The 24,411-nt window shown below is 42.2% G+C and overlaps 1 protein-coding gene across 1 annotated transcript in view; it reads right to left on the bottom strand.

The window, feature by feature from the left end:
* Positions 1 to 11,059: 11,059 nt before the first annotated feature.
* Positions 11,060 to 24,411, bottom strand: part of LOC137256103 (uncharacterized) — a 129,835-nt gene continuing 116,483 nt past the window's right edge. The window contains exons 7-9 of the mRNA XM_067793801.1: positions 23,061 to 23,111; positions 15,948 to 16,023; positions 11,060 to 13,252 (exon numbers count right to left, since the gene is read on the bottom strand). Of these exons, the coding sequence (XP_067649902.1) occupies positions 12,571 to 13,252; positions 15,948 to 16,023; positions 23,061 to 23,111 (809 nt within the window). The 3' untranslated portion in view covers positions 11,060 to 12,570. The remainder of the gene's footprint in view (positions 13,253 to 15,947; positions 16,024 to 23,060; positions 23,112 to 24,411) is intronic.

The raw sequence follows: 24,411 nt of genomic DNA, 5'->3' as shown, positions 1-24,411 counted from the left end.
GTCTGCTGCTGTTCCTCAAACAGGTTACAGGAAATTAGGTAGCTACTCTTTAACCTGGTATTGTTCTGTGGTTAGCACCAGAACTACTGCTACAGGGCATGTTTGTCTGGAATTAGGAGATTGGAAATTGTCCAGGTTTGGTCTTTGATGTTTGGGAATGAAAAATGATGATACACTGAAGTCCTCAGCCTGCAGAAGACCTATATGTATCTGTTAAGAGTCTTGAATGCCAGGCCTTAACTAAAAAGGAATGCATTTAAAGTGATATTGTTTAGTTACCTATTTTATTTGCTTGACTGAATCCCACTTAAAAATGGACATTTACAAGTTATAGCCATTGTCGTTTATCAACACTGGTCTATGTAGTATTACGTATATACAGACAAAACGAATTGTATCTGACATAATGCCAGTTGTTATGTCAGTGTGGCTTCTAATAACTGATGTCGGAAGCAATAGCAGCTTCTAACAGTTTTTTTAATGAATTACCATGTAAAAGTCCGATGACCGCATAACAAGTCATGGGGGATTTTTTGTGTGTTTGGTTGGTTGGGTTTGTTTGTTTTGTTTGGGTTCGGTTTGGGGGGTTTGTTGTTGTTGTTGCTTAGAGATTTTGAGGTGAAAAAATGTGAAGACGTGCTAATTTGAAAGGAGGCAATGATTTTCGTGTCGTCCCTTTTAAAGCTGCATATGAGGATCCTACTGAAAACTTCATTCCAGACAGGGCGTCACAATAATACCATCGCCATGTGGTCATAGTTCTTTAAGAGTCCACGTCAATACAGCGATATTTTTGGTTCACAACTTGCACATTTGTATGCACTGTGCTGGTTAATTCATAAAGGACTGTGTATCCCTGACTATTGTTACATCTCCCGCCGAGGTATAAATGTGACAACAGAGACAAAAATCAATCAACTGGGAAACAGTTCTGCACGAGCTTGTGTGTTACTAAAAAATGTTACAAAAATACTCTGCTGACTAGTCTTGACAAGCACTGCTGGTTTCCCTGGGAGTCAGAAGTTGGCTGACAAACTCGAATTAAAGGGACACTCTATCCTGAAGTGACCGAGGTCTCTGCACTTGAAACAGGAACCAGGTTTCCCGCTTTTAATGGTGAAAATGACTGATGCTTTTCAGGTGAAACAGAAACAGTAATGGTTTGGTTAAGGACACTTTGCATGGATAGGGACATGGACTTAGACCTGCCCGGGTATGGAGCACCTCTTCCACTCTTTTGGAGTAATTTCCGAAACGCTTTGTTTTCTGCCCTCGTGATTTTCCGGTCATCATCAGAATCGTCAGCGAAATCGTTTGTCACGTAAATCCTCACGGTCTCCCACCAAACAGCAGACGTGTCGGCTATTTTGATAAACATATTTCTTTGAAGGATTCTTTACAACTCTGACGTTACTAGGGGTTCATTTTCCTCAAAACGTTTTCCCTGCATGGCGGCCAACACTTCCTTCAAAACATCCTCAGTTTCTTTATTAAAATTAAACTGAATTTTATTGCCTTCACGTCGCCAAGTGTAATCGTTTTCTGCTTTCAATCTTTTCATGCCTTTTGATGCTTGAACGAATTCTTCTCTCAAAGCTCCAATCCGTTCGTCGAGGGCCGGTTCAAACGTGGCTTTATTTGTCTCCAGAATACGGTCTGTAAATTGACATTTCTGGATTAGACAATACAGTGATCTTTCTAGACAGCTGGGATACGATGACGTGTGTCCAGCAAGTCGCCTGGCCCCTTCACTCACCTCTTACGACACGCATGGGCTGCTGGGTGCAATGGGCTTAGCTTATTTGTGTTGTCCCCCGCCTAGGTATGGATGGAATACTGCTAACGGCGACGTAAAACCATACTCACTCACGCATTGCTTGAAAATAGTCATTACCTCTTAATACATGTAAAGATGAGTACAAAAATGACCGTGGGTAAATAAACATGATGTCAAAAGCGCACGTAAAATCCACTCCGCAAGATCGTCAGTTGAAGTACTGTTTTTGTTTGTTTGTTTAGTCCAAAAGCGGACCGATGAATTGCTGTCTTACTCCCAGTGGGAAACTTACAAACATAAAATACTCAACGAAAAGCTGATCATAATTAAAACATCATACCAACTCATAGGTTTTTGCTGAATTTTTGTCCTAAAAAAGAAAAGTTGTTTAAAACTATCATAAAAATATTGACACACTTCACTGTTTGTTACGAGGGAGGAGTGCAAAGAAAGGGACAGCCAAGCGTGCAAGAAAGCCTGGAGACAGCACAGCAAAGGTTAATGAAACTAAATCTTTGTCGGCACCTGGCTGTGGCGACCATCTTTCAATATTCGAGCCTGGACCAGACAATGCAGTGATCAACAACATGAGCATCTATCTACACAACTGGGATCCGCGTGAAAATGATCTTCAGCAACCATTGCTGGCAAGAGGCGACAAAAGAGATAAGGTGGTCAGGCTCGTTGAATGTATACAGACCGCCGCGAAACCTCCTCCGCTTGCGTGACTATTGCTGAGTGTGGCGTTAAATGTACTGTGCACTGTTCGTTTTCGCCCATTTTCAAGAGAATATCAGTGGTCATATATAAGAAAAACCTTTCACAAAGTCGGATGGTGGGAATGTGCGCGCGCGCGCGCGCACGCACGCACGCACGCACGCACGCACGCACGCACGCACGCACACACACACGCACACACACACACACACACAATTCCCCAGGATCCGCAATATGAAGCACTGGTTTTGAGGTGGATGGCAACGTACGTAGTCATTTTGAGGCACAACATGACACACGACATGCAGAAAAATGATTTCGGTTGTTTAGTCCAGTTGCTTGTGTTAAGTTATACTTGTCCCTGTGATTAGGCTAGTGTTTTCACGTCGCTTTCCAAATACTTTACGGCCTGCTGGTATAACGGCCATTGGTTGATTTCCACATTCTTGCAGTCCTTGAGGTCCAATAGCAGTGCCTCGTGAGCGACTTGGTCTTGAGTGTTGTGTTAAGTCTGCGTCGGCAACTGTGATGTCTGAATAATCTCGACTGTCTGATGTCTGTTATGTCTGTGTCATTACTTCTCGATCCCAACACAGTGTTCGTTGTGTTTGTTTGTTGTTTATGCAGCACTCAGCAATATTCTAGCGATACTGAAGGTGCAAAATATTATGTCTGTACTTCCACAGCCATATGTCTAGGTTTCCAATTTCTGATGTCTGCACTGTCTCATATCCGTGTTGTCACTATCTGATGTCTGTGTTTCCATTGTCTGATGTCCGCGTCTCTACTGCCTGATGTCTGTGTTTCTATTGTTTCTGTGTTTTCAGTTTTCACTTTATTACGTATGTACTGAGATGTTTATATACATGTCTCTGTTGTATGTGTCTTTACTGTCTTATTTTGGCCCCTTCGCTGTGTACTGTCTGCTCATCACTGTCTGAGGACTGTGAAATTGCTCTCTTCACTTTACGATATATATACTGATATGTTTATTTCCACTGTCTGTTGTCAGTGTCTTCACTGTCTGATGTCTGCGCTTTCATGTCTAAAGTGTGCGCCTTCGCCGTTTACTGTCGTGAGCTCAAGCTTGCATGCCAGCGTTCTGTCCATGCGTTTAACAGACAGGCTAAAACATTGATTTCAGAACAGTTTCGTTTCCTGTTTACTTGGTTCCGTCCTAATGCGCAACATAGTGCGATAACCATTCCAGAATTCTTAGACAAATTCATTTAACTGAATACATAAACATTAATCAGTATGACTTGGTACGTGTAGGCATTTGTGTATTGCAACACAACGCTTCTTCTAATCCTTGCAAATACGTCGTACAGCGTGCTCTGTCGTGCAGTGAGCTCCGACAAAGAGAAACCTGGAAACCCTAAAACGAGGCTCTGCCGCTAGAAAAGTGGGATGGTGGGACACACACACACACACACACACACACACACACACACACACACACACACACACACACACACACACACACACACACACAATCCCCCAGGATCCGCAATATGAAGCTCTAAAACGAGGCTCTGCCGCTGGAAAAGTTCGGCGGTCTGGTACGGAGGTGATAGTATATCGATGACGTTGTGCGTTACAGAACTACACTGAAAAGCGCAAAACAACACATAACAGGTGTAACCAGTGAACCAGATGCATTGTGAATCATTTTACGACCTCATCAAACAGTGTCAGTCTGTGATTTGCTTGTTTAGGTACGCTGTCTAAACCTCTATATAGAAATATAGAAATACGGTGTTATTAAAGGTTAAAATCAAAATTCATTTGTAAATACCATTTCCTTAGGAACAAGGAATTGGAGTTCAGTAGTAACCAGATTTGTTGGTGGTGTCTATTTTCACTTTCACGGGAGAAAATTCGGCTCGGCTGAAAAGTAGGTCATTGTCTGAATAGGTTAATGAGAGTCATATTTCGGTATGTGTATCACATATAGTCTGACTCACATCAAAGAACACAAATCTCTGACAATAATGTATATAGTTTACTCCAAAATAACACTTTATAAACAATACATGGTATATAGATCAGGTATATATACATTGATGGAGATACAAGTACTGTCAAACATCTACCTAGGAACCTTGTGATACACCTACACACTTGCACAACTGTGTTGATGATAAGCCACAAACACATATCTGTTTCTCAAAATCTCATCATGTTTGTCACATTATAACATTTTGTCAACATATATCTAGGCATATGCAATCACCGACGTTTTCTAAAAATAGCAGGCAAACCATAAGGCATCAGGAACTACGTAGAAACAATGCTGAAAATACAAATCAATATCATCATAAGGCTGGATATCGATATACTCAACAGAGATCGATATCGTTAACTAAATATTGATCGATTATGGATAAATATCGGAGACTTAATTTTGAGCGTAAATAAAGAATCTGTTTTACTGGTGAGTGGTGAGTGTTTTTAGCATGATTTTTAAAAAAAAAATAGACTAATACAAATAAATAATAAAATAATGAGTTAGAAGCAGACCATGAATAAAGTTCTAAAATCGCAATTTGTAAAAAAATCAAAACATTTTCTATCACAAACCTTAATTGACGATATTACTGATAACACTTTTCATATCGATTTTTTAAAATATTAGCCAGCCTTAGACATCAATAAAACAATCCTTTTAGATTATCAGTTTCGGCCTTCGTAGCACAATTAGGATATATAGAAACAGAAGAAAAGCCCCCACCCCCTACACCCTCATCCCCCCAAACCCCGAAACTCATTGATTCGGACGCAGTGTTCTTGCACTTACACGATGTGCACACTGACTTCGTCAGAGGTCAAGGGGTACTGCTAACTGCTATGATTTAACGTACATGACAATAAAGTACCTAACTTAACTCCATTACAGCAGACGGGCCTAGCTTGATAAAACATAGTGATAGATGCATATAAATACGAATGTGACTAGCCTCTTTAAAAACCTCATAACTTTAGATCGGTCGATGGAATGACCTCATAAAACATCCAGCTTCCCAGACAGACAGACCAAAAAGGTCGCTCGTTGGAACACGCTAAAAGAATACCAGAATAGATTTTTTCAAAAAACGACTTGACTTTTTCTTCCGTTTCGTTAATAAGGACGGTGATATTCGATTTTTCTGCATCTGTGTAAATTAGGAATATAAGTACCCGACCGCAAAATATGGTATTATAATAGTCCGAGAATTAGGACCAGCTTATCCTCATGTGGAATATCAATGTAGATCGTAAGATAATGATTTACCGTTGTTTGTCTCGGCAGAGCTGCTGGATCCAATGAATACTGGCGTTCTGTGACTGGCCGAAGCTTGTCCTCGCGGTGTTGGCATGAATTAATGTATAAAACACAAAGAAGTTAAAGAACAGCCAATTATTTCACATACTATACTCTTAAAAATAGTAGAGGAACATGAATTTTCAATTTGGATAAAAAGTACAAGCATTCACAAACTTTTCAAAAACAGAAATCTTACATCACCAACCGTACATTTTGTATTTTGCATGAAAAGACGTGCAAAATGCAGAGGCCCCAAACACGCCCAGGAGGTGTTATTCCTGATTTTGACGGTCTTTAAGGTCAATAAATCACTGTAGACCATACGTTTGTACAATAATCTTGCATCACACAGTTGCCATTGTTTGTTTTTAGCTGCTAATTTTTGCCTGAAAATGAACACAAGCAATTTTCACGTCATACACAAGTCATCTGAAAAAAGCGATTACTGTATAAACAACTGTGGTCATAACGAAGAGCAAGTGTTGATGCACTCTCAAAACATTCGTTATTATCATTTTAACTTTGACTGACTCCGATTGACAGCCTTCCATTTTATTCAATCATGATTTTAAAAGAAATGAAGTTCCCCTACTCTTTTGAAGAGTATATAATTTGCCACCCCACCACATAATGACGGCACAGCATACATTCAAGAGTAATACTGAGTGATATTTAACTTCTTGAGTACTACGTAATGTGCGTGTTGGCTTTTGGTGTGGTGTATTTATTAATTTCCACCACGTATGGCTTGGAAAAGTGTTTGGTTTAACGACACTTTGAATTCGAGAGCATTTCTGTATTTGAGAGTATTTCAGTATTTGACAGTGATTTAGTCATATCACGGCGCGAGAAAAATGACGAACACAGTCGTAAACGCCTACTACACAGATGAGACTCCGTGAATAACGCAGGTAGCCCAATGCTCGCGACCAGGGCGAATCGAACCCCGTTATACATTTTCGGTACAACGAAGGGAGATAACTCTCCAACGCAAATTTCGTATTGGTCACCGCTTGCCTCTTTCCGAAACCTCCAAGAAGATCGCTATTCGGCTTGTCCACCGAATACCACATGTTGGTCACGAATGCTAATTGCGTTGGTTTGAAAGACTGGGCTGCATATACCTCGTATTTAAGTGTGGCAAGTGCTCGCACTGCCCGCCATCTTTTAGTCTATATTGGATGGAATCGCACGATCAAAACACAACATCATCCCTGAACCCGTGACTGAATGTAGTTTTACGCGGCATTCAGCAATATTTCAGCAATATCACCACCGGGAACACCAGAAATGGACTTCGCACATTTTATTCGTGTCAGGAATCGAACCCGGTCTGCGGATTGACGAGCAAAGGCTTAAACTCGACCACCCCCACCCACAATACATGTTTAAGTCTTGTTGACTCATCAAACTGATCTTATAGCTTCCTGACCCGCGAAGGTCCCGGGGTAGAATAGGCCTTCAGCAACCCCTGCTTGCCATGATTGTCGTAAGAGGCGACTAAGGAGACCGGGTGGTCAGGCTCGCTGATTTGGTTGCGCAGATAGTTGCCCCTGCTGTTCATAACTGGATTGTCTGGTCCAGGCTCGATTATTTACAGACCGTCGCCATGTAGCTGGAATATTGCTGAGTGCGGCGTAAAACTAAACTCACCCACTTGCAATCGTAGCGGTGGGGTAACCTAGAGGATAAGAGAGCGCTCATAGCATCGAAGGCCCTAGCTCGATTCCCCACATGGGAACATTGTGTGAAGCCCACTTGTGGTGCCCCACAACGTGATATTGCTGGAATATCACTAAAAACGGCGTAAAACATTACTCACCCACACTCTCTGTCCTCTATTGTGTCTCATTTCACATATATCGTTCGGATATAAAATCAAACCAGACTATTGACGATTGTAGATATGCACATACACAATGAAACTAAAATAATTCAACAACCTACTGCAAACATCTCATTCAAGCTTGATGTTTTATTTATCAGCCTGATCGTTTTGGGATATCATCGAAAAACTTTATAAGACTTACATTCTGTGGAAAAGTCATAACTCAATCTCAATCCTAATCGTTTTCGTTACTACCCTTGCAAATGCCCATCACATGCATGTTCGAGGTGATATTTACAGATGTTTACCATTCTCTTTATACCTGCAAGCCTGTCTTACACTCGATTTTCAATCGTAGATCGTCAGAATTTCAAATTGCTCCTGTAAACGAAAGCACTTAAGAATCTCGAATTTGTGTCTGATGGACAAATGTTTAAATGTGTTATTGATTCGAGCCGACAGCATTCAGTTTCAAACAGCCTCGCACTTATGAACACGAGACATGGAGTGTTTTGCATCATCTCATTTTGTGATGATGGGTTTATGTGAACGTATTTGAAGAGGCAGAGATTACCACCTATATTTAGACTGAATGCCATCACTGGCGCAGTGTTTACAGTGGATGAGTGATTTCAAGTTTAAATTCATATCAGCAGTATTTAAGACACATCGTCACTAAAAACGTTCAGTTAATCAGTCTGGCTTGAGAAAACTGCGCCAATGGCCTTGTTTATTTGTTGCTGAAAGCCAAACGCAGTATTCAATCTTGGGGCGAGGGGGTAGTCTAGAGGTTAAAGAGTTGGCTAGTCACATCGAAGGCTCTACTTGGGCCACGATTCCCCACATGGGCACAACGTGTATAAGCCCATTTCTGGTGTCCTCAGCTGTGGAATAATGCTGGAATATTGCTAAAAGCGGCGTGAACTTAACCCACTCGCTCACACGATCTTTCGAGCTTGAAATCCAGTTGCTCACATCATGAGTAGTGAGTAAATATAATTGTATACCTCTTTAAAGGTCACATGCAACCAAAAAACCAAACATAATTAAAACATATTTATCACTTATTCATGACATATAATATACATTGCTGCTTTTAAAAAAACAAATAAACACAATTTTAAGCGTACAATCGCGGTTCAAAAGTGCAATATTTTGTACTTGGGCTTACTTCTCCCGAAACGAAGCCCTCGGGAGACCGAACCCAGTCATAGCGGGTGGATATGCATTCAAGTGTAACGACGGCTTCCGACTGGCTGGTTCATTTGCTGATATGCTGAGGGTTCATTGTGTGTACAGAAAGATGATATGTTTGATGGGCATTTTAGAAGTATAGCCAGTCACAAGAAAGTAAGATTCTTTATGAATAACAATTTCTTTTTGTGTACTTGATGCCTCGTTTCAGTATGGATTCATATACTGTTGTCAAACAAAATCATATACACGAAAAGAAGTCGTTATCTATGAAGAATGTATATAGAGATGTTGGGTTTGGAAAATACATGTTCTCTGAATTTGCGCTCGATCCAATAAAAAATCATGTCAGTAGAGATGGTAAACTACTGCGTTGCCGGAATCTGTCATTCGTCGAAGGAAAAAGCAGGACTTGAAACTGACAAAGTTTGCACCAGTTTCCGTCAGATCCAGTCATCCGAAAACAATGAATGTAGTTTGTTTGCAACCCACAGACATAAAAACATGTCATGTGTATCACACGTGCCTAATTACATAATGTGGCAAACACGGAACCCGGGTGCACGAGTCATAAATCAACTTATTTTCTTTATGTCGTATAGTCTGATAGGTGTTAAGTTTAAATTGCACGTGGTCAATGATTGAAGCAGTGTATTGCATGTTGTCTTTAGCAGACAGGCAGACAGACATATAGGTGTGAATAAACCAGACACTGATCTTTCTCTGTGACAGCGACTGCTTACCACAATCAACAAGTTGTTTTACGTAACGAGTAGATTATTTACTTGTTTGTGTACACAACCAAGATTAGACTACTGCTCACGACCTCAGACGCTGGGCATGCATAGTGTTTCATGCTCCGCGAACCTATTCACTGCGCATGTGTTATGGACGCAGCGCAGCACAGCAGCTGAAACCAGTTTTCCCCCCAGCGCTGGGGGGAATTTAGTGAAACGTTTGAACTCCGATTTCGCGGGCTTTTTTTTCATCGCGTTTTTTTTTCATTTTTATAGGTTGAATTGGCATTTTTTATGATTTGTTTCGGTAAGTGCATACCGAAAGGTACCAGAATCTGCAAAGTTGTTTTTTACGTTGCATGTGACCTTTAAGCAATGTTCCAGCAATATCACTGCCTCGGGGGAGGGACCAAAGTTTGGAATCGAACCCGGTTCTTTGACGTGACACTTTAACCGCTCGTTTACCTCACCGCCCCTCCAGGGGCAGCGATAAAAGATTTCAAACAGATCAAGCGTGCTTACCGATGACCGACTGAGTATATTTTACGCCGCTTTTAGTAATATTCCAGCGATATCGCTCAGGGTGGTCATCAAAAATGGCGTTACTGGTAAATTGTAACATGGATCTTGACGTGAAACTGTACAGCACAGGTGGTTCCGCAGTTTGCTAAGCGGGATTACCTCCCTTTGTCGTGACAGAATCCGATGATAATATCAGCTTTTTCCACTCTGAAATCAAACCAAATGTGCTGAAACGCCGTGTTACAACAACGATTTTGTTAAAATATTATTTCCTCGGCGTATGACAACACTGCGCATTTGTAATTCAGCAACATTTCGCGTGGTTCCACTAAGGTGAGATGTTGTCGTTGAGACATGAACATGACTCATATTTACAGTGATATCAATATGACTAGATACAAATATTCATGAAAATACTGGTGTGGGGAATATTCAAGTGTTGCACCATCTAGCATATATGCTGGCAAGAGTTTTGTTCCAAATGTGTTGAGAACGCACCATTTCACATACTAAGGGGTGAGGATGGGTTTGTTCGCGAAAAACAAAAAAATAGTCCCGTTAAAGGAGACGACAAATCAGCTCTCTCACACATTTCTTTCAGTATACGCCCATCATCAGCAGCTGATTAACATGAGGAAAATATGTTTTGTTGACCATTTTGGGGGTGAATGATATTGTGAGACATCACCACCTCACTGAAAATAGAAAGGTCGGTCCGTTAACATTTTCACAACGGTAGCGTTATAGTCTGGGCACTGTTAAACAAAGCGACCACAACTCCCATACTTTAAAATGGACTTAATCAGACAGTCGTAGAGCTACGATCACTTTGTGAAACGGGGCCCTGGAATACAGAAGACCTGGAATAACAAAGTTTCGCTTATATCAGTGTTCACCCGCAAACCCAGCGTACAGGATTTTATGACATTTTCACAGTTAGTGTCCCACCACGATTCGACAAATATGTTGTTTTTGGGTTTTTTGTTTTTTTTTTTTTAAAAACAGCTTTTACTTTATGTGTTCCAAAAGCGCCATGTAAATAATATTATGTTATCTCTCTGTTGTGATGGATTTGTAATCAGTGAGTTTAGTTTTATGCCGCACTCCGAAGTATTCCGGTTGGCAGTTGCAGTGAGTGAAAAAGGCAAATGAATAGGCGCTGCTACATATTATGGTGTTATTATGGCAGTTTTTCTTCTGAAATAGAGAGTGAATGAGTTTGACCATATTCAAGCAATATCTCGCTGGGGGATACCAGGGGAGGATTTCACACTGTGCCCATGTGAGGAATCGAACGAACGCTTCAACCACTGTGCTACCACATCACCCATTTGCTGAAATAATGAATATAAGTAATAGTATATAATAAGCGATGAGCCTGCGCTTATTTTATGTCTCGAAAACAGCACAATTCGTATGGCACTCAATCCCGTTCTTCACGCACTGCGTGATATGATCTTACAGCGAAGCGCACAGAAATGCAGTCTGAGTAAATCCGTGTATCGTGTGATATAAAACGTGTGCGATCTTGGCAAAATCCCGTGCAGCACGTGATACGAGAAATTTGTATCCGGAAGCTTAGCTAAACCTCGTGTAGCATATGGTACAAGCCATGTATGCGGAAGCTTGGCTAAACCTCGTGCCGCACGTGAAATAGGCCAGGTCCCCGGAAGCTTGACTAGACCTCGTGCACAAGTGAAAAAAGCAAGGGACGCGGAAGCTTGACGAAAACCCGTGCACATGAAGTAAACTTGTCACAGACCAATTTGAGATTAACATCTGTTAATGATTGCAATACGATACAGTTTTGTTTACATGACAACAGTGAGTTTCGTGTTTTCAAATTGAACGGGACCAAAATTTCGTAATCACAATGTCAAACTCAAGCTGTCAGTGAAGTTACGATTATGCCACTTATTGATAAACAAATATTTACATATTGCATAAAACATATCATGTAGGAAACATCATGTACCCATCAGTGGTTAAAGCCTTCGCTCGTCACGCAGAAGACCCTTGTTCGATTCCCATGTGGGTAAAATATGTAAAGCCCATTTCCGGTGTCCCCCGACGTGCTGTTACTGAAACACTCTACATGCAGTGTAAACCACCCAGTCACTCTTGGCCTCTGATATCTCCCCCGCGGTTATGCTGGAATGTTACTTAAAGCGCCATAAAACTATACTCACTGACTCCTGCGTATGTATAAGTAGGTTAATAAGATGGGTGTCGGGAACATCGTTCTAACGATGTTTCGTGGACTTTATCAGGTTCTGGGAGTTGACTAAATACTCAGATGAGGCACACGGGTAAAAATGTGTATCTTGCAACATTCCGTCTCACACAACCTCGCATTATGCCATTATTGTGTACATGCAAACAGACTACCATCATATCTTCACGACGTAAAACAGAATCCTGGCAGATCCAACAGGACTGGTCCTGTCCGTCGTCATATTTGTAATCCACACGAATCACGCAGTCGGTTTCACAAATCGTCACTCCACCCATTTAGGGCAGAAAAACGGATATTGAACTCCATTCCCGAATCCCGATTTTTATCATAAGGCCCTGACGTTGGTTTGAATCCTACGAGATCTTCGTCGAACAAATTGTCGTATGTGGGATCAATGTCATCCACATTTGTTTCTTTTACATTATTTGCAGGTTTCTTAGGTTTTCGCACAATTGCATAATCATCATCATTGATAGTATAATGTTCCACGCCATTGGGAACAGACAGAGTCCCGTTCTGTAAAACTAGTGGTTGTTCCTCCGGTGCGTTTTCGCTCCCTTTTTTCGCCTTCTCGTTGGAAGCTCTGTTCGAGCGAATCGGAATGTCGTCGCTTGCTAGACTTGTGTAAGAGGCATATTGGTTGTACCCGTCGTTAAAGTCGTCGCCTGTGGAGTCCCTGAAGCTGGAGAAGCGTCCGCTGGTTCGTTTCTGGCCGTCCGTTGTGGACAAGTTGTGGACGGTGGCCACAGTGTGTTTGCCCTCGTCAGTTTGAGAGCCTGGAGTATGGATTTCCGTGACTTCTGAGGGGTTCGAGTTTTCGGCAATACTGTTGTGTCGTACACCTTCGATTTGTGCCGTGTCATCGTTTTTCCACAAGGCTATCTTTTCGCTGGATTCAACCTTGTACTGACCTTTCTGGGCTATCCCACGATAACTGAAAGATAATATGAAAATTGTGTATACATATAATGCATACATATGGAAAAGAAGGTTATACAATATAGGTCAGTATCCCTTAGTAGACAAGCTTAAGGAGGTCATAAATTTTCATGGACATTATATAAAATGTATCATTATTGTGCCCAATAATATTCATGCCTCACAATATTCTTACAAATATTAGTTTCTCTGAGAGGGTGATTTCTTAAGAACCGCAACTAGCTGCATTCTACGTATACTACAACAGCAACAACTACTACTACTTCTATTACTACCACCACTACTACTACTACTACTACTACTACTACCGGGATAGCCTAATGGTTAAAGTGCTCTCTCGTCACACTGAAGGCCCGACTTTGATTCTCTACGTGGGTGCAGTGTGTGAAGAACATTTCTGGTTTTCCCTGTCGTGATACTGCTAAAAGAGACGTGGAACCATATCCACGCACTCACAACTATATAACCCAGGTTGCCCATGTGTTAAATGTGACTACCATCTCAGTCTACCGGGTACCCATCAACTGAGATAAGAACAGGGACATATTTTGTGTAAGAACAGCTTTACCTTTGGCGTTACAACACACATCCCTGATAACTGTGAATCCCTGTCTCACTTCATTCATTCACTTGCGCACTGAATTTTGTGTGAACTGATCTGAAGATAATATCGTCTCTGAAGGTACTCCGAGACGGATTAAAATTAGTTTTTAGCAACACGTGCTTGTCGTAAGAACATGGTTAGATCTGCCCTGTGAAATACATGTACAGTTGTTAGATTGTCTAGCAGAACAGGTATCCCTGCTGCTGGGCGCTGGGGTAGTGCAGTGGTTAAAGCGTCACTCCGAAGACGGGGTTCGATTTTCTACATGGGTACAATGTGGGAAGCCCATCTCCGGTTTCTCCGCCGTGATATTGCTGGAATATTGCTAAAAGCGGAGTAAAACGAAACTCAGTCACTCAGTATCCTATAGAATGAAACCTTCACCGAGAAGATACTTGACCACGGCGATCCTTATCTCCAATCGATCAGTGGATGAATTGCATCATAATACTAAACATCCCATACAACCTCATGATCAGTCTGTGTGAAGTGCGATCCTCAAGATCTCAGCTAATCATAAGAACTGTCACACAGATGTCTATGCAGCAAGAACTGCTGCCTCTTGAGACGCACCGTCTCACAGTGCAGAGTGTGCGTCTCCTTGCCAAATGACCAGTCACGTCAAAGCTGTCTTAATGGCAAAGGTTATGAGTATACACCCTCAAGGGACAGCAGCCTAACGCATATGCCCTGGCGGTGGATAAGGTTAAGATCTATGTTTAAATCACAATTCTGATATGTCTGAGACGACCATATTATTCTTGCTACAAGAAGCATTGGTCACTCGTGGTGAAGGGCTATGTTGGAGGCCAGCTGGAGCTGGGACACTGAGGTAATGTAATTTACAATAGTAGGTCTCTAGATGAAGCTGATGATGATGATATAGATGGCATGGCAAGGAATGGAGACGGGCTTGAGATGGAGGCAAGTCCTCTTTGGAATAGCTAACCACATGGGACCCCGGCAATTATAGAGTCGAGTTGGGGGGAAAACAGCGCGGTGGCCATTACTTGTCTCTGTATGGCTTGGATATGCTTACAGTAAGACGGCCATCAGAAATATATCTTTGGGTCGTGTTTTATTACTTTTTTGTCTGCTGAGTCAGGCAGAACGTTTGTATCTTGTTTTGTTTTCAGAAGATAGAGTGAGGTTTTTGTTCAACTCCGTCTTCAACAATTAGATCTATGTCATACCTCCTTTCTTTTACAATAAATGGACGGAGGTGTGGTAGCCCAGTGGTTAAAGCGTTCGCTCGTTGAAGGAAGGGGTTCGATGCCCACATGGGCACCACGTGTGAAGTCCATTTTTGCTGTTCTGTGTCCTGATATTGTTTGAATATTTCTAAGAGCGGTGTAAAACTAAATTCACTCACGATAAACGGAGATGCAGTATATTTCGGTTATCACAACCTCTAAAGAACCACTCCTTAACTTCGTTACACCAGAAGTTTGTTATACGCACTGCGGCTAAGGGCAGCTAGTTCGTGATGTCAAAGATCATGGTTCGATTCCCCATATGGGTACAACGTGTGAAACCCATTTCCTGTATCCCCGTCGTGATATTGTTGGATTACCGCTAAAACCGACGTAAACTCACTCACTCATTCTGACTAAAACTAAGCAAGTTACCTGGGCTAAAAAATCTGTTCATTGTAGTCGTCAGTTTGGTATAAATGTAGTTAACGCCATAGGATTCTGACAAGTCCAAGGGACGCTATTTTGCATAGGGACTTGCGATTATCCAGACCAAAAGGTCAGATTTTGTTAAAAGTATGACTTTACTCTCAGTGGTTTAATTTTAGCTATGAATGTTTGTTTTAACAAGCACATAGACATGGTCCGGCGATGTGTCGGTGTTCGGTAAATATTCTGGACCAGATTACCCAGTGATCAACAGCATGAGCAATGTGTTAATCCAGACACATGAACTAATTTCACCTTCCATGCCAGGGAATTGCCAAACACATTGATCGGTGTTGGTGTATCCATGGGTACCCGTTAGAAGGAAAGCGTTTCTCGGTGGAAATGGATGTGAATCATTTTTAAGAGACACTCCTGACAACGACGAAACATTTTAAGGGACTCACCTGACAATGACGAACACTAGAGCGATGAGCAGAGCGAGAATGACAATACCGAAGAAGACGTACAAGATCACAAGCTCTGAAAACAGAAATATAGTTATTAAGCACGGCGTGACCTACAGACGACATCGGGAGGTCCCTTTAAGTGAGAAATGACTGACTATGACGATATTAACGCTACAATTCAGGTATAATGATATTAATGCTAACATGATCCTGTCATGCTAAGGGATGTTTTTGCCATTGTCTGAGCAACAAATCATATGAGTAAGTGAGTGAGGGAGGGAGTCGTCTCTTACGACATGCGTGGGTAGCTGAAGACGAATTGTAACCCGGATCTTCACGAGTCAGCTGAAAAGGGACTAGAGCGTGTTCAGACCAATGTTTCATCACAACAGACCGCTCAAAGGATGAGGAAGGACGGACAGGGATTGGATGGGATGGGTGTGCGGTGGTAGTAGTGGTCGTGTTTGGAGAGGGGGGGGGCGTGAGGGCGAGGGGGGAGGAGAGTGAGCGGTCCCACGGCAAAACCTGGCACAGGGTCTTGACATGAAGACATATACACATTAATAACTATTGATTACATTTCTAAATGAAGTGTGATGATGGCGTTGGTAAGGGAAGTGGTGGCGTTGGTGTGTGCGTGCTTGCGCGTGTAACTGTGCTTGTGTGGAACGCTGATGTCCAGAATAACGACCCCGAACCCAACGGAACACCACTACACATCGACCTCATTCAGGGGAATAAAGAAACGCGGCATACGTTAACCAGTGACGTATCGACAACTCTGCATAATGACCATGTAGATGAATCCCCGACTTTTAAACCAGTCTTTGAATAGCTGTCAACTGTCGGTTCAAGATTGATCACGTAGACAGCTGCTAAATACTCCTCACTCATCATTTGGCATTAAACATGCTGAAGTGAGACCAGTTTGCATAAAACATAAGGCTGGTTGCTTCGCCGTGTAAGGTTTCGAGTCGGTCGGTGGAACAGACATCATACCGAACGGTTTCATCACGGACTGGTTGTTACCTCCATCGAATCCTATTTCAAATTACTTTTAAATATCTTTCATGCAGATAGACATTGATTTATCGTTAGTCTCGGCATGCCCGTTTACATGTCAAATAAACGCATCGCCAATCCTTATTACTGGGTTGATTCGTCAATACGAATAACAGTAGAGCATCACTGAGATACAGGTGGGTTGGAAGCAAATCGATGATCCTGTGCGTTGGTCTGTGTTCTGAGAACATTACAGAAAAAAATACCTGATCGCTTTGAGATTTATGTCCAATAACGGAGCATGTGTGACGCACTCTTCCAAGGAGCAGCAATTTACAATATCGTCTAACATGATTGTCGTGGCATGATGCTAGCACGCTCCCGTCCTGATATACTGTTCAAAGCGCCGTACAATGACATCACTGATAAGTGTTATATGGCTCATTATCTGAGTGACCGCTGTGATATTGCTGGAATATTGCGAAGAGCGGCGTAAAACTAAACTCATTCACTCTTCTGTGTGAACCGGACGTTGGAGTAGCCTTGTGCTTAAAGCGTTCGCTCGTCACGCTGAAAGACCCGAGTTCGATTCCAAATATGGGTACAATGTCCGAATCCCGTTTCTGGTGTCCTCCGCCCTGCTATTGCTGGAATATTGCTAAAAGCAAACGTGAAGCCACGCTCACTCACTTTGTGTGAATCTTTAGCTTAAATTATTGTATCGAATCACTTTCATCCCAATATGGCACTCGTCACAGCTCGCCCCTTTCTGTAACCTTCCAAAAAGATCAGTATTCGGCTTGTCCTTCGTTACCACTCTCCCTCTCCGCAAGCCCAAAACACATGAGTACATTCCGGCTTTTTCCGGAATAACACGAGTGGATCGCGAATACGATCTAATGCGATCTTCTTGTAGGTTACGGAAAGGGACGAGTGGTGACGAATGATTCGAGTGGTAACGAAAGACGGTAAATCTTCCCAAATGGGGCCTGAATGACAGCTGCGGGATGACCCTGGATTATTTCCAGAATGTTCCGAGCTGATAAGAGCTGTTTTTTTTTTTTTTTGGTTTTTTTTTTTTAAAAAAACAACTACTGACACGCGAACAAACGCAACTTCAGTTTAAGTGGCGTCTCATTGACTGGGATCGCACAAGACACAAGAAACATTTCCGAGTGAGTTCAGTCGCCAAGAAAATGACACATGTCGATACAAGGCGAACACAATTACCGGCAGTGTGAGACATGCCGAGATGTTCGGCAAAACAGACCGGATGTTCACAGTCAGAAGCCATCGGTAAACCTCTCACACTAACATTTCAGAGAGCTGACCGGATTGTGACCCCAAAGTGGTATCTAAGGCAATTTTAAGCGATAACCTACATACAAGGCGAATTTCTTGGTTGTTTTAACGTTCATTCAGGTAACGAAACCCATCTTGGTGTCATCAGCAATAGTCCGACATTGACATGGCTGGGTGGGTGAGTGATGTTGAGTGAGTAAGTATGATTGGATCGGTGTGGGTGGCCATAGTGTGTGTGTGTGTGTGTGTGTGAGGTGGGGAGAGTCCCACTACATGTAAAGCAAAACTGGGACATGTGTCAGTGATTGGTTGAAGGTGAGTGAGTGAAGGTGGTTGAATGAGTGAGTGAGCAATATCCCCGCTATATCAGGATATCCGATTTACAATACTTATGTCTGTTTGTTTCATGTTCAGCTACAGTCTCGGTATGCCACGACGACCTGCTAATGACAAAGATAAACCCATGGTTGACATCGTGAACACCGATCAACTCCTCACATGAGAACCTGGTGCAGCTAAATAATACAAAACGTGACGAAACGTTGTTGAACGCCACAGTCGAACTACATCGTATTGCGACGTCGGCTACGACGATAAGCAATCAGCAGAGACGCCGAACCAGACAAACGATTAAGTTGTCTCGGAACGGAATCATCATTTGCAGGGGACCAATTCTAACGTGGAATACCTATGAGTGTAACGATGTAAGCTCGATTGGCCTCAGCGCCTTTGAAGTTCAACACCGTGGACTTCTGATTCTAATATATTAGGTTTTAAAACAGACAGGATGGACACTAAGTTGTGTTTCCTTCTTTGAAGACGCCGTAATGAGATCAAGACACAGACAAGAGGAGGTCATAGAACCAAGGAATACGTCTCTACGAGGATGCATATCTACTCAGTATAGTCCTTGTTAGTCTGGAACATTCTCCTCGGTTTAATTATCTCGAATTTAATCCTCTTTTTTCCAAATAGAAAACTACCTGGATTAACAGCACATTTCTGGAGCGGTCATTTATTGACGAGTAATTTATTATCTCCTATATTAATCTTAAATGATAATACAGTGCTTCGTATATACACTCTTTTCCCGTCATGAATATATAGACTGACAAAATATAAGCTATATCATAAAACATGAGGTGGCTGACTTCGCCTTTTTAGTTCCACGCCTTTTTAGCAATATCACGGCGGCGGACACTAGAAATGGGCTTCACACATTGTACCCATGCTGAGAATCGAACACGCCTCCTCGGCCTGCAGAGCAAACGGCTTAACCATTAGGCTACCCTACCGCTCCGACGCTAATTGTAACGGGAACAATGGACAGAGAGCTATATCCAGCCGCCAGCCACGAAACAACTATCCCGACAGAAGGTGAGACATCTCACACCAGTCTCAGCTGATACGAGAATGCCTGACATTTTAGCGCACATTCCCCACGCGAGATGTGACGAGATTTGATGGCCATGCGGTAAGGTGGAAGTGTTGAAAACAACATCATGTCACGTTTCCACACCAAGTCTCGTATTCCCTCGCGTATGACGTGTATTAGCGGCGATGTGTTCTGTTAATGAGTTTTCAAGAGAACTTTCGTACGTTAAATTGACGTTTTGTCCCAAGGGGGATAACTCTAACTTATAGCTGTCACATGGCCTTGAAAGATGTTAATTTTAGTGCATTAGTACATAATGCATATCGAGGCACTTGCAACATGTCCCCAAACCTTGTTGCATAATGTATATAATCATGACAAAGGCTGTTATTTTATTCCGAAAGAAAATTAATACATTCGTTATTGAATTAGTTTTGATGAGATTTACACTTCAGTTCCACAAGGGACCGAGGGCAACTTACATAATAGCTGCACCTATACACTGACAAGATATATACACATCCAAGGACGGAGGTGAGCGGACTGGATAATGGGTAGCCTAGCGTTTGAAGCTCAGCCTCGTAATATAATTAACAGAGTTTCGCCTATTGGTCAGAACATTCGCTCGTTATGCCAAAGACAATTCACCATATGTGTGAAGCCCGTATCTGGTGGTCTCCGCCGTAATATTGCTGGAATATTTCTAAAAGCGGGGTAAAACAATATTCACTCACCAACCCACCAACCCACCAACCCACCAACCCACGCACCCACCCCTACGCTTGCCTACAGCGCCAGACCAAATTCTGGTAACACATGCTTTATTTGTGATTACACTTTTTCAGTGGTGTACAAATTCTAGTACTTTTGTTGGATTGAGTCACATCCGGGATTCGACCCCGCACCCTCAAAGTCAGGCAAAAAATCGCCAGCACACAAGGTCAGCCGCCTAACCGACTCAGCTTCCACGTGCGTGACCAAACTCCCTTCTCCCTCACCCACTTCACTGCGAAGCGTGGATCTGTTTCTGTTACTCCTCGGTCAGATTTCGCTTAAGTGTCTGAATATAAAAGGTCAGTGCGTTTGTGAAACCAATTAGACACCTTAAGGTATGTCTGTTCAATTAACGTTCATGCAGACTGCACGTCTCCATGCTTCCAAAATAGATTTAGAAAGCATGGCACAAACAGTCCGAGGTATACGTAGTTTCATTCATTTGCGTCTGGTGTGTTCCGATTGAATAGTACGCTCTAGAAGTAGTGATTCTATCAAATGTATTTGTTTATAAAAGTATGTTACATTTGCTTCGAACAGTTCTTTTTCAGTCCTTTTCTCTGAACAGTGGGGTAGCCAAGTGGTTAAAGCGTTCGTTCGTCACACCAGTGGTCCGGGCTCTATTCCCCTCATGGGTACAATGCGTGCAGCCCATTTTGGGTGTCCCCCGACGTGGTATTGCTGGAATATTGCCAAATGCAGCGTAAACCAAAACTCACTCACTCTGACAGAACAAGTCGAACCGATTTGTTTGGCAATATCCTCTTTTCATTGTAACTATGAAAGAATTTGATAAAACCCTTTTTTCTTAAAGATTAAATAGCCATCTCTTAACCTCAGTATTTAACCTTTAAAGAAATATAAAAAAATATATTAGACTGTGTTTGTTAACAATATTTAGGCCAATTCTTCAGTAAACCGTTTTTGTCGCAGTCATTTTATGCTCGATCACTCTTGTTTGACAAATGGTCAAAGCGACTTGCTACTCTCTTCTGATTAATCATTCTTGCTAAACCAGATTTGATGAGATTCTGTCAACGTTCGCAGAAGTGCTTTCCTGTTTTCACCAATAATCACATGACCTTTGACACATGAAATCATTCATCGATTCCGCTTACTGAAAGAAAAGATAATGAATTTGCATTATATATTCCCCCCGAACTATGAATCGAAACACTTCCATGTCAGGTAATATCGATTTGTCTGGCGTCTTGTAATACAAGTTTTGACTTGTATCATGGGAGTTTATGCTTAAAATAATCAAATTTGTCTACATTTAGCCCATAAGGGAAGATAAAATTCGGGTATACAATTATCGTGAGTTAGGGATTTACGTTTTACGTCGCTTTTAGCTATATTCCAGCACTATCGCGGCGGGCGACACCAGAAATGGACTTCACATACTGTACTAAAGTGGACAATCAAACCCAGTTCTTCCTCGTGACGAGCGGACGCTATACCACTCGGCTACTCCAGATCCCCTCTATATCTGATTACTTATCCCGAGCATAATTGAACGCACAATACTCTCAAGATTCAACGTACAGGAATATTTCTGATAGAACGCCACCTTGTTATTCTTATGCGTTTCTTAAAGCGTTCAAAACGACAGTTTCAGTTTTGGATATTCTGAAGTAAACTATTGTGAATATCTGTAGATACCGAAGCTGTTCCCTTACACTCCTATCCCATAACGCATCTCGGTGGGAGAGAAAAAGACCTCAAGTGCGTCTGTGATGAAGCGGCGCTATCATTCACTTTGAAAAAAAAATGTCAGCCTACCAAGCCACCAATCCAATAATCCCCTTTATAAATTCAGAAACTTTCCTTCCTTGACACGTAATTTACCCTTGTTTCTGCCAATGATAAAGTGCAGCCATCTTGAAAGTTGCCTTCTGGGAAATTACTTTACTGACAACGAATGAAAGGTTTACCACGATATGTTTCCTCAATTGAGTTACGTGGACGTATGTACGTTGAATGGCAACTGCGTACACGAGCTGCAACGTCTGTTTGGTCCATATATACACCAGAACCGGTTGAGTGTTATATCTTAAAACAAGATTTTGAAAACGTGTTGATTTTATATGCAAAATGGTTAGAATCGGTTCAACGTCCCGCTAAACACATCACTGCGCATTGTGACGTCACGTAACCAAGCTTTGGTTTAGACCAACTGGGTGAGGGAGTGACTTTTTTATTTAGTTATTCCAACAATAACACGGCAGGGGACAGAAATAATGGACCTCACACACCATACTGTGTTGGGAATCGAACCAGGGCCTTCGGTGTTTTAACCACTAAGCTACCCAACTGCCCCTTGGATCATGGGGCTGGGTCGAGTCCCATGGAAGGTTTGTGATGAAAAAAAACAGTGTAATTTGTGAATTCATCGGACATCCCAGTCAAATATATAGTTTGACTCAAACTTGACACTCTCTTTAGAGAGCGTGTGTGCAGAGTATGTAACGTGCGCGAGTGAGTGAGTGAGTGAGTGAGAGGGTCGAACCAATGCTGGTTATACTGCAAGCCACGAGATGGTGCCAGTTTAATCACCTGCTTTCCCAAATGGGCCACAGAGGACTTGTTTGGAAGATATATATTATATGATGTGTAAGAATGAATACTCGTGTGTGAGATCAAGACCACATGCTTACTTAATCTCAGTGGGATGACGGATTGGCCAGAGTCGCCGGACTCTGCTGGGTCTGAAAGAGAAAGAAAAGACTCTAATTCATATGATCATATCATTGATCAGAAAGTAAATTACAGAGGTCAAGCTGACAACGATACTTCTACACAGTGAACAGGCTTGCAGCAGATTAAAAATGATAATTTGATTCACATTAATGCAGGCATCACCCTGAATATTTATATTCCAAACAGATGAAATATTTCAGTGGTCTTTCAAGCATCCTTGAACTAACGGATCTGGATCTTCGGTACCAAAGTGCCATAATCAAGATCACGAGTCGGCGTGGCTTCGTCAAACTCCCCCGTCTCTGCATTCTCCCGAGTTAAGCTCATAATATGTGTTTGTAAAAAGTGGAAAACGGGAAATTGCGACATTTGAGCACGCAGAAAAATCTCGTTATTCCGACTTGTCAAATTAGGCCTCACAGTGTATGCAGGAGAGATCCGAGTTAGAATTGGTCCCCAGCAACATATGCTTGTCGTAAGAGGAGACTAACGGGATCGGGTGTCCATGCTTGCTGACTTGTCATATGACATCGTAAACTATTTACTTAGATCGATGTTTATGCTGTTGATGCTCTTGTCTGACTCAAATTCGATTATTTACAGACCACTGCCGGGTAGGAGGAATATTGCTGTGTCCGTCAGTTGAGTGTGTTTGTAACACGTGAGTTCGAATCCCATATTATTTGTCAGCACACGCCTTCGAGTTACGTGGGTTTCATCACAGTGATGGGGGTGGGATAGTCTCGTGGTAAATGTGTGAAGGGGTGTTTGCAATACTTTAATTTGGCTTTAATCAGGACCTGCCTGTGCCTGCCGGTTTTAAAATCTACAGGCCCTGAATTAAATCTGCAGGCCCATTTTGATCAAATCAAGCCAATGAAAACCATAGACCACACTGTACACAGTTTCACACTGTTTTTGTTTTAAAATCATGGCACAGAGAGACGTTTTTATTTGTTAAAGACTGCTGTTGGCGTTCCTGTGCGCATTCCTGTGCGCTGGAATACCAGGAAGTGAAACTGTAAGTTATCGTACCAAGATGGATCATTGATGACTCACGAACGTTAATAAAGAGAAAAAGGGGTAAGGATTCCGGTCGAAAGAAAAACGGACAGAAAACATACTGAAGGCTATAAGGGCTAGCAAAAAAAATGCAACTGTCGTCGTGATACAATAACAACCGGCGCTGGGCCTCCAGGCCGGTGATTATTTCGAACGCTGGTGTGAGAAACATTTCTGGTGTCTGTCGCGGTGATATTTCTGCAAAATTGCTAAAAGCGGCATAAAACCATACTCACTCAATCGCAC

Source organism: Haliotis asinina, chromosome 11 (assembly GCF_037392515.1).
Source record: "Haliotis asinina isolate JCU_RB_2024 chromosome 11, JCU_Hal_asi_v2, whole genome shotgun sequence".
In the NCBI taxonomy this organism is placed as follows: Eukaryota; Metazoa; Mollusca; class Gastropoda; order Lepetellida; family Haliotidae; genus Haliotis; species Haliotis asinina.
This window is presented reverse-complemented; position numbering and strand designations above follow the sequence as displayed.